The sequence below is a fragment of the Delphinapterus leucas genome, chromosome 18 (assembly GCF_059928025.1).
Source record: "Delphinapterus leucas isolate spDelLeu-1000000601 "Yukka" chromosome 18, BTC_Dleu_Yukka2, whole genome shotgun sequence".
NCBI lineage: Eukaryota > Metazoa > Chordata > Mammalia > Artiodactyla > Monodontidae > Delphinapterus > Delphinapterus leucas.
The window spans coordinates 14,429,655-14,443,744 of record NC_143146.1 but is presented as its reverse complement, the minus strand read 5'-3'; the positions used below and the strand labels follow the sequence as shown (position 1 = coordinate 14,443,744).

The 14,090-nt window shown below is 35.7% G+C and overlaps 1 protein-coding gene across 1 annotated transcript in view; it reads right to left on the bottom strand.

Annotated features, from left to right (window-relative positions):
• Positions 1-14,090, bottom strand: part of UGGT2 (UDP-glucose glycoprotein glucosyltransferase 2) — a 164,843-nt gene that overhangs the window by 89,877 nt on the left and 60,876 nt on the right. Inside the window, exons 13-15 of the mRNA XM_089899419.1 lie at positions 5,240-5,359; positions 4,280-4,365; positions 3,596-3,731 (exon numbers count right to left, since the gene is read on the bottom strand). Of these exons, the coding sequence (XP_089755545.1) occupies positions 3,596-3,731; positions 4,280-4,365; positions 5,240-5,359 (342 nt within the window). The remainder of the gene's footprint in view (positions 1-3,595; positions 3,732-4,279; positions 4,366-5,239; positions 5,360-14,090) is intronic.

Genomic DNA, 14,090 nt, shown 5'->3' with positions numbered 1-14,090 from the left:
ATTGAATTTGTTTATTAGTTCTAACAGATTTTTGGTGGGGTCTTTAAGGGTTTTCTACATACAAGATCATGTCATGTGCAAACAGATAATTTTGCTTCTTTCTAATTTGGATGCCTTTTATTTATTGTTTTTGCCTAATTCTCTGGCTAGGATTTCAAATACTATGCTGATTAAGAGTGGTGAGAGTGGACACCTCACCTTGTTCCTGATCTTAGAGGAAAAGCTTTCATCTTTTCACTGTTGAGGATGATGTTAGCTGTGGGCTTGTCACATATAGCTTTCATTATATGTTGAGGTACATTCCTTCTATACCTAATTTGTTGAGAGTTTTTTTTTTAATCATAAAAGGCTGTGAATTTTGTCAAATGCTTCTTCTGCGTCTATTGAGATGATCGTATGAGTTTTATTCTTCCTTTTGTTAATATGGTGTATCACACTGATTGATTTGTGTATGTTGAATCATCCTTGCATCCCAGAAATAAATCCCACTTGCTTGTGGTATATGATCCTTTTAAGGTACTGTTGAATTCACTTCTTTAATACTTTGCTGAGGATTTCTGCATCTATGTTCATTAGGGATACTGGTCTGTAATTTTCTTTTCTTGTAGTGTCCTTAACTGGCTTTGGTATCAAGATAATGCTGGGATTGTAAAATGAGTTTGGAAGTATTCCCTCCTCTTCTATTTTTTGGAAAAGTTTGATAAGGATCGGTGTCAACCTGTCTTTAAATGTTTTGTAGAATTTGCCAGTGAAGCCATCTGGTCCTGGGTTTTCTTTGTTGGGAGGTTTTTGATCCCTGATTCAATCTCCTTACTAGGAATTGGTCTGTTCAGATTTTCTATTTCCTTATGATTCAGTCTTGGTAGGTTGTATATTTCTAGCAATTTATCCATTTCTTTTTGATTGTTGAATACTTGGCTTGTGAATAATTTCCCACCTTTCTTTATCCATTCTTCTAGTATGCTTACGTTTAATTTACTCATACTTAACATAATTATTGGTATGGGTGGATTAACTTGTGCCATTTTGCTATTTGTTTTCTATATATGTGTCTTTTGTTTATTGATTCTTCCTTTACTGTCTTCTTTTGTGCTTAAGAGATAATTCTTAGAGTGCCATTTCGATTCTTCTTTTGATTTTTAAACGATTTTTATTTTCTTTGTGGTTACTCCAGTAATTACAATATACATTGGAACTTACCACAATCTACTTCCTATTAATCCTAATTACAAAATATAGAATTTAAAATAGATCCATTTCATTCTACTTTGTACAATTATTGTCACATGTATTACCTCTAAGTAAGTTAGAATTTATGTTTCATTAAATCTTGTATAATTTAAAGAGAAAAATATATTCATACAGCCTTCTGTATTTATCTACATATTTACATTTTATTTACAGTTACCATTTCATTTCTTCCTGTAGATGTGAGTTACCATCTGTTGTCATTTCCTTTTAGTGTTTCTTTTTAGGTGGCCAGAAATTCTTTTTCTGTGAGTATCATTATTTTACCTTTTTCCAAGGATCATAGTCCCTGTTGCTTCTTGTTGAACATCTGAAAACAGACTTATATCATGCATTTTGTTCAGTTTTTATAAGTGCTTACTGTAGGATGGCTAATCTATTGTTTGTTACTCCATTGTGGCCAAAAGTTAAAGTCTTAAAGTGCTTTTACATTCTCTAACTGAATTCATCAAATATTCATTAAGTATGTAACATATACTTTTGAATCTGAATGTTGTAAGGTAGGGAGAGAAAATTAAACTACTTGTATGTCTGTATAGTCACTATGCAGTAGAGCTGAGATACAAAGTAAGATCATTTTACTACAAATAATGTACTTACTCTACCATAATTCTCCAATATATTTCAATAACTTTCATACACTGTTATTATGACTTTGGCCTTCTGTTATATTCTTCCTCTCTCCTGATACTGTATTTTCAAATTAATTTAAATATAATAATTAGCTCACTGAAAGTAATGAAACAGTATTAAAGAGAATTTATAATTCACGTATTTTACTAAAAGACAAGATTTTGCTCAAATTATTCTAAATTAGTGAAGCTAAGTGATCTAATGGACATAATACTCTCCCAACAGAATGTTAACTCAACGTTTTACCTTTCTATGGGATATAGAAATTTGGTGGTCACAGCATATACAGTTTGAAAAACTATGAACAATCTGACCCTTCAGACCCCAGAGGATTCTAACTGCTTTCTCTGAATCTCTCTTCCTCACTGATTTTTCCTTCTTCTTCTTCCTTTGTTTAGCACAACTTATAGGCTATTGCACATATTCAATACTTACTTTTATGCTGCTTTGTACGGAATCATATGGTTTCGAGTGCAGTTCAGTTTTCCAAGAGATTACAGTACTGTGCTGAACATCACAGTAGATAATTCAAAAGGCAAGGTACTGACAAATATGCCATCATGTGCAAATTAATGTCTAATACAAAATGCTCAAAGAAGAGAGATTAAATAGAGATAATTAAGGTAATTTAGGTCTCAATTATAAATAATTAAGGTAAAGATAATTTTGGAAGGTCTTGAAGTTTCTTAGTGTTGAATATCATACTGATCCTTTCACAGTGAGGTAGGTGGACTTTAATAAAAGATTTAAGTCAATTTGACTGAATCCCTTATAAACTCTTACACCAATCAGTAAAACTAATAGACTGAGATATAATATTGACACTTATTCCATGGTCCTATTTTACAGAATACAGTGTATCCCCAAGTCACTGAAGTGTAGGTAACTTCTATACCTCAGGACAATGACTCAGTGAAGTATTTAGTGGTTTTCGTGGGAGCTCCAGAAACAGGGCAGGAAATTTACACTGCTTCGGTAATTTCATTTTCAGTTTGAAGAAGAACCATTCCCTGTTACAATAATGGTTGACAAGCCAAAGAATAATAAATATAAAAATGAATAGTTGTTTAAAGCTATAACCTGACTTTCTGGATAACAACAGTATAGCTCTTTAATACATTTATATTTCCATTATGAGCCATAAGAGAGTTTCAAACCCTCCATTATAAAATAATCTTCTTACCTCTTGTTTTTCCTAAATAAGGCTCTTACCAATTTCTGACATTTCTTATAGTCTCTTTGTCAGACTCAGCATCAATCTTACCATTTTGACACCAATTTGCTGTTATGAAGTTTTCTTCCTCCTCTGAAATTCTCTAGGAAGTCTCTATATACTTCGTCATTTAGAACATTTAAGTTTGAAATAATCTTTTCTATTCATGATTTTATTCCAAACCCAGCTCAAGGATTCTTCCCTTACTAATTATTTTCTATTAATATGCTTCCTCTAAATTTATACATACAATTTAAGTTCCTTTATTGGTTGGGTAAAAACCTAAATAAGTGCATAGATTTGGGCAGAGCCGCATTTATAAAATGGGGACAATATTATGTACTTCTGTTGGGAGCTGCAAGAATCAAATTCATCATGTGTACTAATCCCCATGATAGTTTTTATAAACTTTGAAATGTTAAAATAATAAATAGTAATAATTAGAGTAATGCAAAAACCACTATACATCCTAAAGAAATTATATGTAGTACATCAACTCACGTGTACTATGGAAATAAATGCTTGTGATACATCATGCTCTTCTGCAATATAGTTGAAAGCTCGCCAAAGAGCAACTCCAGCATCATTTTTTCCATCAACTTCATCATCTGTATTAACAATGAACACAAAACCAATTCTAGGAAAGAAGATGAATGAGAGATGTGACAACTGCCTCTTGAACCACAATAAACCACGATTTTTAAATATTATTAGACTAGAACATCTAGATGGAGGGAATGTGTTAGTATCTGGGGTAAAGGGGAGTATTATTATTTGAAAAGCTTTGATTTGTAATGCCTTTTCACCAAAATCCTCATCTCTGTTGGATCCCTCCAAAATGTAAAACTCTCTCTGGCGGTGACATTATCAAATAGCTGTTTTTTTCCAGAAAGAAAAAGTGGAGGGAAGTGTACTCCTAACACGACCACGGAAAATGGACCCATCCTTAAGTACCCAAGTGACAATCATTCTCTCAGGAAGGTAACAGGGTGAACAAGACGACCAAGCAGCTCTGATTAATGGAGTCGCCCATAAAGGTGTATGATTTTTCACAGCACACAGCTATGTCGTGTCAGGCACTAGAGATGACCATCACTTTGAATTCAACATTGACACTCCGTGTGACACAACATGAACATCACTGGATTTCCTTCAGTTGACAGTCTGTTATAAATTGATAATTACCTAAGAGGAATTTTATGATAAAAGAAAAGTTCAGCAAGTTTTATAAAGTCCACGGTATATTCTTGAGCCGGATCAATAAACAGAACCTAAAAAAAAGTAGACAGACTATAATCACCATTTTGTTCTAACACTTCATAATTTTCATGAAATTGAAAGTTAATCTAATTTCTGTAGCTAAAAGCATGAAATTCAAGGTACAATTTTAAAAATTTTCTAGCAATTTTAAAGAATTTTGAGGAACGTACATAAGAAAGAATTTCACAGTTTACAAATTTCTAAAAGCTACACACCAAAATGTAATAATACACGAAATTTAATCAGGTTATTCAGTTATTCATCCTCTTTTTGAAGCACAGCACTAAGTAAATATTTTGTACAAGAACTGAACTACCTTATTCTAAGTGTTCGTTGGATTTTCTGTGACGAATTTTTTTAAAAAGGAAATAGAAATTGAATTTTGATCCAAAAAATAAGAGCATTAACATCTGCTGCAGGAACTAAGATATTCAATTCCTATGTGAAAAAAATATAAAGCCCTAGGTGTTTTCTCCACATTACAAAGTTCTATAAGGTTATTTAACATTGTAATAATGAACATTTATATCACAGATGACATAGTAGTATTTATGTACTTTTCCCTGAAACGTACTTAAATTAATTCTTTATAATAAAGAAGGAAGAAAAGTTCGATCATAAATTGCTTTTAGAAAATATAACAGTAACCCATCAATTTAATGATGGTATTATAAAAGCACATGAGGGTTAAATAATAAAAGGCAGGTTATGTGACACTGCTAGCTTTTGATACCTAGTCAGCCATGCCACCTCAAGCTTGTTGCATCAGGCAAATACTTCTTTCTTTATTACTCACATGCCTATTTACCAAGAGCAGGGTAGTCCAAAAAGAAGGGTGATATCTTTATAAAAGATGTATACAAAATTTCAAAGTATAAAACTTACCAAATTATGAAAATTACGCCTTATGAAAGGTATACTTCCAGGGGACACTGGCTTCAAGAGTTCCTGGCAACTTGAAGGCCACATAACATACAAATCATCAGTTTCTAAGTCATTAATCCACTAGAAAAGAATCCAGAAATCTGTGAAAGCTATATTAATACTTAAATCATTTTCAAAGCCAGATTTCACTCTGTCAAACAGCAAGTGAAATATACACAAGATTTTCTACATTTCTGATTAAGTATAAGAAGCTAGCTGAACATTCTTTAAGGAACATATATGTGCAAAAATTTTATATTCCCATAGCCTTCTACATTAAGCCTTCCCCTTCCGAAACAATTGACTCCATTTACTCATATGTTTGTTTTTCATACTAAAAAATAAAATTGTATAAAAATTACTCCGATAAACCATTTAAGGTACAGGAGGCAATGAGGTCATTTGCCTTTCCTCTAAAATTTAAAAGCTTGGACATAAGGAAAATAAAACGACTTCACAAAAGTTAAATGTTTAAAACCGACATTTTGGACGTCCAGTTCTAATAAAGATGGAATAGCTTATATTAGACTAGCCTTTCCCCCCCCACCCCGAAACAATGACAAAAGGTAGAGAAAAGCACTGTCTAGAGGCATGGAGGTAGGGGTCAACCAACAATTAACAACTGAGGAGTTACAATCCTTGAAAGCAGGAGGCAGACGAGGCAAGCTCCTCAACTTTGTTGCTGGGGGCATTTTCCAAATTGCAGCCTGGAGGAAGAGAATTCCAACAGAGAGTGACAATCATATTGCGCTGTCCCAGTGTGGGGAAGATATATTTCCTACATATTGGGAAAGACAGAAGAGAAAGTTAGGGCTGCCAAACTGATGAGATGTGAGATGGGGGCAAGTCCAGCAGAGGAGGAAACCGCAGAGAAGAAACCAAAGAAATCTCCGCAGAAACTCCTCTCATTTGCTGACTACTCATCTACACATACACATGGCAACACGCCTCCCCCCGCAAAAAGGCCAGGAGAAAACAGAAACGCGGAGGTTGAAGCTGCAGGCATAACATGTTACTGAAGAGACAGAGGTTGGAGTTCAAGGTGGAAGGACTTTGCTAAACACTGCACTTTTCATTTGAGACCCAGTAGGGCCAGACGCTAGGAGTAAGACACAAAACAGAAGAACTCTCACACAGCCTAAAATCAAGCCTCAACAGAATCAAGTAAGCGTCTGGTACCTGGACTGCCAGAACAGACCTTACAATTCTTTGCTTCTATAACTTTTCATCAGCAACTTCTGGTTCTTACCAAAAACTGTCATGCCAAAAGAAAAGGACCAAATATCAAAATGCAGGAGAAAAAAACCAGACAATAGAAAGGGACTTAGGCAAGGACTTTAAAATAACAATTCATATACATTTTAAAAAGAACAAAAATAGGTGGAAAGATGGCAACTTTTAACAGAGAACTAAAACCTATTAAAAAAAAAAAAGAACCAAAGGGATATTTTAGAATTTAAAACAGTGTCCGTAATTAAGAAATGGACCAACTTATCAGGTGGTTTTAATTGCAGACCGGACACAAAAGAAGAGACAGGGATTAGGAAACAGGATGACAGATCAACAGAATGTATATTAACTAAAGCAAACAAAAATAATGCAAAGTCAAAACAAAGTGTAAGAGAGATGAGTGACACAGGCAAAAGGTCTAATGTACTTGTAGCTCAAAGTCAGAGAGGAGAGGACAAATGGGACAACACAATACCTGAAGAAATGAGGAGGCTTTTGCAATAATCTAGACATGAATTTCTGGAGGGCTTACCTAAGTCAGAGGCAGTGGTTTTAGAGAGAAGGCAGAATTAAGAGACACACACAAAGAGGGATGAAGAGGAGGGAGAAATCTAGGGTAATTCATGGCTTTCAGAGAGGAACACTGTATCAGCAGAGAGACATTAAGCTTTAAGAAGTAGGCTTTTCCAGGAAAGCAGAGAAGGAGTTAACTCGGTTTCAGACATCCTCGTCTATAAGACATCTGAGGGGGGATGACAGTTGACAGTTGTAACAATTTCTATTTTAGTGGCTAACAAGTACGATGGGTTCTGGGATTAGCTTTTTTCCACTAAAATTTGTCTTGGTGGTACTGAGATAGAAGGGAGAACTTTAGTCTCCCTGGAAAAATCAGTAGTATTGTCTCTTATTTATGTTTCTGAGGTAATTCTTGCCAAGATGTGAAGGTAATGGGAACGGTTCTAAATCCCTCACAATAGGCCAGGGATCCTGTGAGAACTGGAACTTGCTGTAGACTCAGTCAGCAATGTCTAGATTAGTTAACTGTTCTCCTGCGGGAATCCTAGGTCAGAGGAGAAGGCGGCACCATGTAGAGGATGTGAATATCCGATCCCCTTGGTGGTGAGTTGTATTTTTTACTTCAAGTGAGAAACTGGCATTATGCTTTATGTATCAGTCCCACTGAACTTGAATTAATGACTGGAGATAGAGTCACTTCTAATGTGGATCAAAACAGCTGCATGTGTCTATTTAATATGCAGATTCCTTGGCGCCACTTCAGGCCTACTAAATCATCCGTATTTAAAACAAGTGCCCTACGTGATTCTTATCACAAATACTAAAGTTAGAAAGCTAGAGAAATGGCCTAATTTACAGCCATGGGTGTTGGGTGAAGTAATTGAGGTAATACGTGGATCCATTTTGGAGAACTACTGAGACAACACTGGACATCACATTGACTAGGCCCACAGACACTGAACCGCCCCTTTCCTTAGTCTCAGGTGAATACACAAAAGCAGCAACAGTAACTGGAAGAGCGCCTCACAAATTCGCATGCAGAACTGGCACTGACACTCCAATGATCTACCTCTATCCATTCTGTTGGTCATAACTCGGTCCTTTCTATCTACTAGGCTTCCAAGATACTGAAAAAAAGATACTGTCATTTATGGATTAGAACCTGGAAGACAATTTCCTGAACATCCAAGGAGCTATACAGGTCAACAAATAATCACATAATGGGTCATGCTGTTAGAGGCTGACTCTCTCTCTGAGAGAAGCAAAGAACTTAAAAGATTTACAGTTCACATCTTCTGGGCTCTCCTTGGGGAGTGACATTAGCTAAAATGGCTGAGCAAGGAACTCCAAAACTCTGTCCTTATACAGAAAATGGAAAAACTAGAAAATCTGTGGGAATGAACATTTTCAGAACCATGAAAACTAACCAAACGCTTGCAGCAACGCTGAGAGTGTTTATTCAAGAAAAATGGCTGCATCTCCGTAAGAACAGAGATGTGTGGCATTATAACTTACCTTAGTCCCATCTCCTGCTCCCAAGCTAATCAGTAGCCTTGAAAATGACAGCTCACATTCCAGTACCAATATTACCAGAAGCAGTAGAATGGACTTTATTCTGAACGAATTGTAATTTTTTGTTTGAACTGTCTGGTGACTCCCTAGAAAACCTTCTGAAAAGTCTTGCCTTTATCCTGCCTAACTTGTGATTTGCCTAGTGTTACAGCTGCTACTCTGATTTATGGAAAACATTTACAGGCAAATGTTTTAGTCACTCCTGAGACAACAGAAAATAGCTGGGACACACAATAGAGTAACCACAAACTTAGTGAGGAAAGGCTGGGGAATGAGATGTTTTGGGAAACAGGGCTTTGAGAAGTTCTGACGTATTCCTGGAAATCTACAAGGCCATGTGCATGCCCAGGAACACGTGCATGCTCAGGAAAGACCTGAGAAGGCCCTACATTCTTCTCACCCCTGGCTTCCAAGCTCTATGCAAACAAGAACTGAAGGATAATGCAGAGATGCAGACCACCTGATTGAATGTTTAGCGTGTGCTGCTCCCCCTCCCTCCATGTGCCACACACACAGAGCCCCTGTGCAAAGACTGGGAGATTTTCTGGTTTGAGGCGTGTAAGTAAATCTCTGTCCAATACTTAGCAGATGACTAGGCTAACATAACAGACACTTCTGTGGCCACACATGAAAAAGAACACAGACTTTATAAAAGTAGTCACTAAACAAATAACAAAAACAACAGCAAACAGCAATAACAAACCCTGGGGAGGGGTGAGAATCTGACTTCCAGAACTGCCACAATACAGTTTTCAACAACAACAAAAAAGGCAATGAAAAATCCTAAATTAAACATAAGAAAACAATTCCATTTATAGGGACATAAAAAAGGGTAAAATACTTAGAAATAATTTAAAAAGTCTGAGACTTACACTGAAAGCTACAAAGCACTGTTGCACGAAATTAAAGAAGACCTAAATAAATGGAAAGGCATCCCATGTTCATGGATTGGAAGATGTAATATATTTCAATAGCAATATTCCTTAAATTGATCTATAGATTCAACAAAATCTCAATAAAAACTCCAGCTGTCTTTTTTTTCTTTTTAACAGAAATGGACAAGCTGACTCCATAATTCATAATGAAAGGAAAAGGTGCAAGGATGCCAAGACAATCTTTAAAAAGAAGAATAAAGTTGGAGGACTCAAAATTCCCGATTTTTAAAGTTACTACAAAGCTACAGTAAAAAAAAAAAAAAAAAAAAAAAAAACAACAGTGTGGTGCTGGCATAAGGATAAGATACAGATCAACAGAATTGAACTGAAAGTCCAGAAATAAACCCACATGTCTATAGTCAACTGATTTACAACATCATGACTGGACGTGGACAGGGAAACTTGCCTTTATGACTGTGGAATCTACTGTGGTTGGCAAGTTACACTCTTAGCTAAAGAACTGATAAGCTCTGCCTGTGCCTACTGGTGCCTTTTTAAAAAAATCATATCACTATCATCTTGGCGACAATAACAAAAACTTAGAATTGTTTTTATATAATGACAAGTGGCTAGAGTGACTTGGGAACATTAAAGAAAGTTATAATAAACGCCCCAGGAATACGGCTACATCATCAACATCACAGTACAGAAAACAGTTGCAGGGGTAGTTTTGCTAGAATATGACCAAAGCCTCTGTCACTGTTCGTGGTCTGGCACAGTGAACTGAAAAGAAATTACAATCCAAAGGAGCCAAACATATAATCCTATGATTGTTTTTACTGACTCTTAACAAAATTCCAGTGACACCTGAGGTGATTCCTGATGTCTGAGAAAGAGAAAGCTGGAATGGTAAATCAGGGATGGAAGAATACCAATGAACCTCAGATTCTTACTTAACTGTCAATTAGACTTTTAAGAAATAAACCACCAAGATTTTTTGAGGGGAGGGTATAAACACAGAGGTCAGAAGTGATTTAACTCAGGGCCTCAGCTTTCTCTGTAAAGATAAAAAGGGCCTCAGCTTTCTCTGTAAAGATAAAAAGTAAGTGGGGAGACAGATCCAGGGGAAAAAGAATTAAAAGCAAAGTATTGCTTGCATTCATGAATACCTCTGTTTTGACATTAAGATAGTCAATGATTTTTTTGGAGTGCTTCCTATTCAATAGGACGTGATGTATGTTGAAGATATTTAACAAAGTCCTGGTTTTTGTGGCACTTACATTCCACTGGAAGATTATTATAAACAAATACATATCATATTGGGTGGTAGCAAATGCTATGAAACAAAAATAAAGCTAATGTGTGAGCTAATTTTGCTGCTCTAACAGACCAAGCTGAAGGGTACTGAGACCTCAGAGCTCTGCATTTGTGCCAGTTGATTTTTTTAAGGTATCTAGAGAATAAAGCCTCAGAAATAATTTTCTACTCAGGCAGGCACTTTCCAAGTGGAAAAACAGAAGCATTTAATTGAGACATGAAGCTTCCCTTAATAGTATGTAAAAAAGATACTTTAAAAATTATTAGTTTTAAAAAGGAATGAAATTCTGATACATGCTATAATACGGATGAACACTGAAAACATTATGCCTAGTGAAATAAGCCAGGCATAAATGGACACATACTGTATGATTAACCTTACATGAAGTACTTAGAATAGGAAATTCATAGAGACAAAAAGTAGAACAGAGGTTACCGGGGACTTAGAGGAGAAGGGAATGGGTTTCTATTTGAAATAATGAAAAAGTTCTGGAAATGGATAATGGTGATGGTTGGACGAGACTGTGAATCTACTTGATGCCAATGGATTACACACCTAAAATGGTTAAAAAAGCATTATCCTATTTATATTTTATCTCAATAAAAATTACTTCATGCATTCTCAGAAGTTCCTTGTAAAAGAAAGCCTCTCGAAGGTGTCGAAGAGTTGGGCAAGAAAGGAGACTTTATAGCAGTATAGGAGGAGACTTTGCGACTCTGTGGGCGGTGGAGGCAATGGGAACAGCATCAGGGCTGCTCCCCCCATGTGAGTGACTGTCTTCCACGGCCAACCTTAGAGGATCAGGATGTTACTTTATAAATGCAGCTGGACAGTTTCTTTACAGGTCTATTTCTTATGTCCAGAATAGCCTTGAAAATTACTTCCCTCATTTTAACAGTGTGACTTACTCTCAGCATTCTTCTAGAAATGATCAAAAGCATAAATGCTTAAAATAAAAGGCACAAAGTATTAAGATTACTAACATGGTCATTCCTTTTCCTGATAAAACATTATTAGAAAAGATATCTGCTATAGAGTTTAAAGATATCCAAGAAAGAGTAAAATCTAGCTAATGAGAGAATATGGTCTAAAGAGTAGTAAAAAAACAGTATCAACAAACAAATCATTTAGAAAATTGTTCTAGAAAATACGATGGTAACTAATTAATAACATATGTGGTTTGTCCTCAGTCTGAGGTCTCTGATGTTCAGGGAATATGGTAGTTCTTTGGTGCTGTTATTGTTCCATGATTCTTGGATGGTGGACTAGGTCTATAAGTGGGACGGCTGTTCCCACAGGACAAAAGTAACTGTAACAACTGCTACACTTCAGAGCGAATCCCTTAAATTTCTACAGGAAAACAAACAGTATGACGTCCAGTGAAGTTATGTTTTTTTCCCTTAAAAACTTTTTTTCCTGATCATATAATAATGCCCATTGTTAAAATCTGAAATTTACAGAAAAGAATGAAAAAAAATACCGACCAAACCACATCACCCATTAGTAACTTAATATTTTGACAGATTTCCTTCTGATCCTCTATCTTTTCACATGATGATATCATATAAATCTATATTTTTTATTTACATGAGGACATAGTCATTATCCCTGGTTATTAAAACATATCTATAAACATAATTTTGATCTCTGAATAATAATTGTGTGGTTATACAACTTACAACATTTCTGTTTATAGCTAACTCATTTCTAGTTGTTTCAAAAATATGCAGTAATGATATCTTTGGATATAATGATTTTTCTCCATTTCCTACTTCTTTATGGAAGTTTCCAGTGAAATTACTAGCTCAAGTATATATGAACAGTTTCTTAACAGCACCGCAGCCATCATTTTTTAAAAGGCTATGCCAATTAACACTCTCCATGTGTCCTTTTATCCTTCTTTTCTAACTCGTCAGTTAAGTTGTAGTTTTTATTATTAGTTATTAAGACTATTTTATCACATAGTAGTTATTAAGATATTATCAGGGTATTTAAATTTTTATGTTATTATGAATAAATCATTGTCTTCCAAATGGTTTTTGGAAAAAAAGCTTTTGATCTGTTTACAGTTACTTCAAACCCATATTACTAAAATCTCTTATTAATTATAAATGCTTCCCTTAAGGAGTTTTAGTTACATAATCTTATGTCATGCAACATTTTTATTTTCTCATTTCTAATAGTTATACTTTTTATAATAATGTTAAATCATAACAGTGACATGAGCATACTTATATTATGTTCTGACTGGAATGCTTCCGGAGTTTCACTGTTAAAATTATGTTTTATGTTGGTTTGAGATAAGTATTTACTTATTCATTCAAGGAATATTTATATTTATTGAGTACCTACTACAGCCAGGGATATAATGGTGAGAGAAAAAATGGAAAAAATTCCTACCTTCATGAAGTTTATATAGTCAAGTAAGAAACAAAGACATCACAAAGAACCACAAGATAAATGTAAAATTATAACTGTGCTAAGTACACAGAGCAATTGGTAGTGCTATAACATAATAAATATAGATACATACACACACACGTGTGTGTGTGTGTGAGAGAGAGAGAGAGAGAGAGAGAGAGAGAAAGAAAGAGAGAGAGAGAGAGAGAGAGAAAGAGAGAGAGAGAGAGAAAGAGGATTAAGTCAGCAAGCCTGGGTTGCCCACACCTTGCACATTTCCAAGAAGGGCCTGTGTTCCTGATAAAGGTTCTCGAGGTTGGCTCCTGGGAATTGAGCTCTTGGAATGTTCTGACTGATAAAAGAGTGTTTTGCACGCTGAGGGCCTGCTGCATGCTCTAGCAGTTTGTACAGAGTTTTTACAAACGATATGATTTATAATGAATACCTGCTTTTTCTCTCAGGGTCTGGAGTTTCAGTGACTAACATCAGTCACATGGCCATTATATGCTTAAGTGCCAGACCCCTCTTAAAAACCCTGAACTCTCAGGCTCAAGTCAGCTCCCCTAGTAGGCAGCACTTTGCACGGACTGTCACACATCCAGTTCAGCATGTCCTGCACAGCTCCACTAGGAGGAACTCCTGGAAGCCTGTACTTGGTTTCCTCTGGACTTCACCCCATGCCCTTTCTGCTTCTGATACTGCTTGGTATTCTTCTGCTCTAATAAATCGTAACCATGAGTATAACAACTTCCAGGGCTTGTCAGTCCTTTTAGCAAACCCACTGAACCTGAGGGTGAACTTGAGGATTCCTTGACACAATGCGTATATGAAATAATCGTCTACTTTGGATAGTTAAGGAAAGCTTCTCTCAGGAAGTATTTTTTGGAGCTGAAGTCTGAAA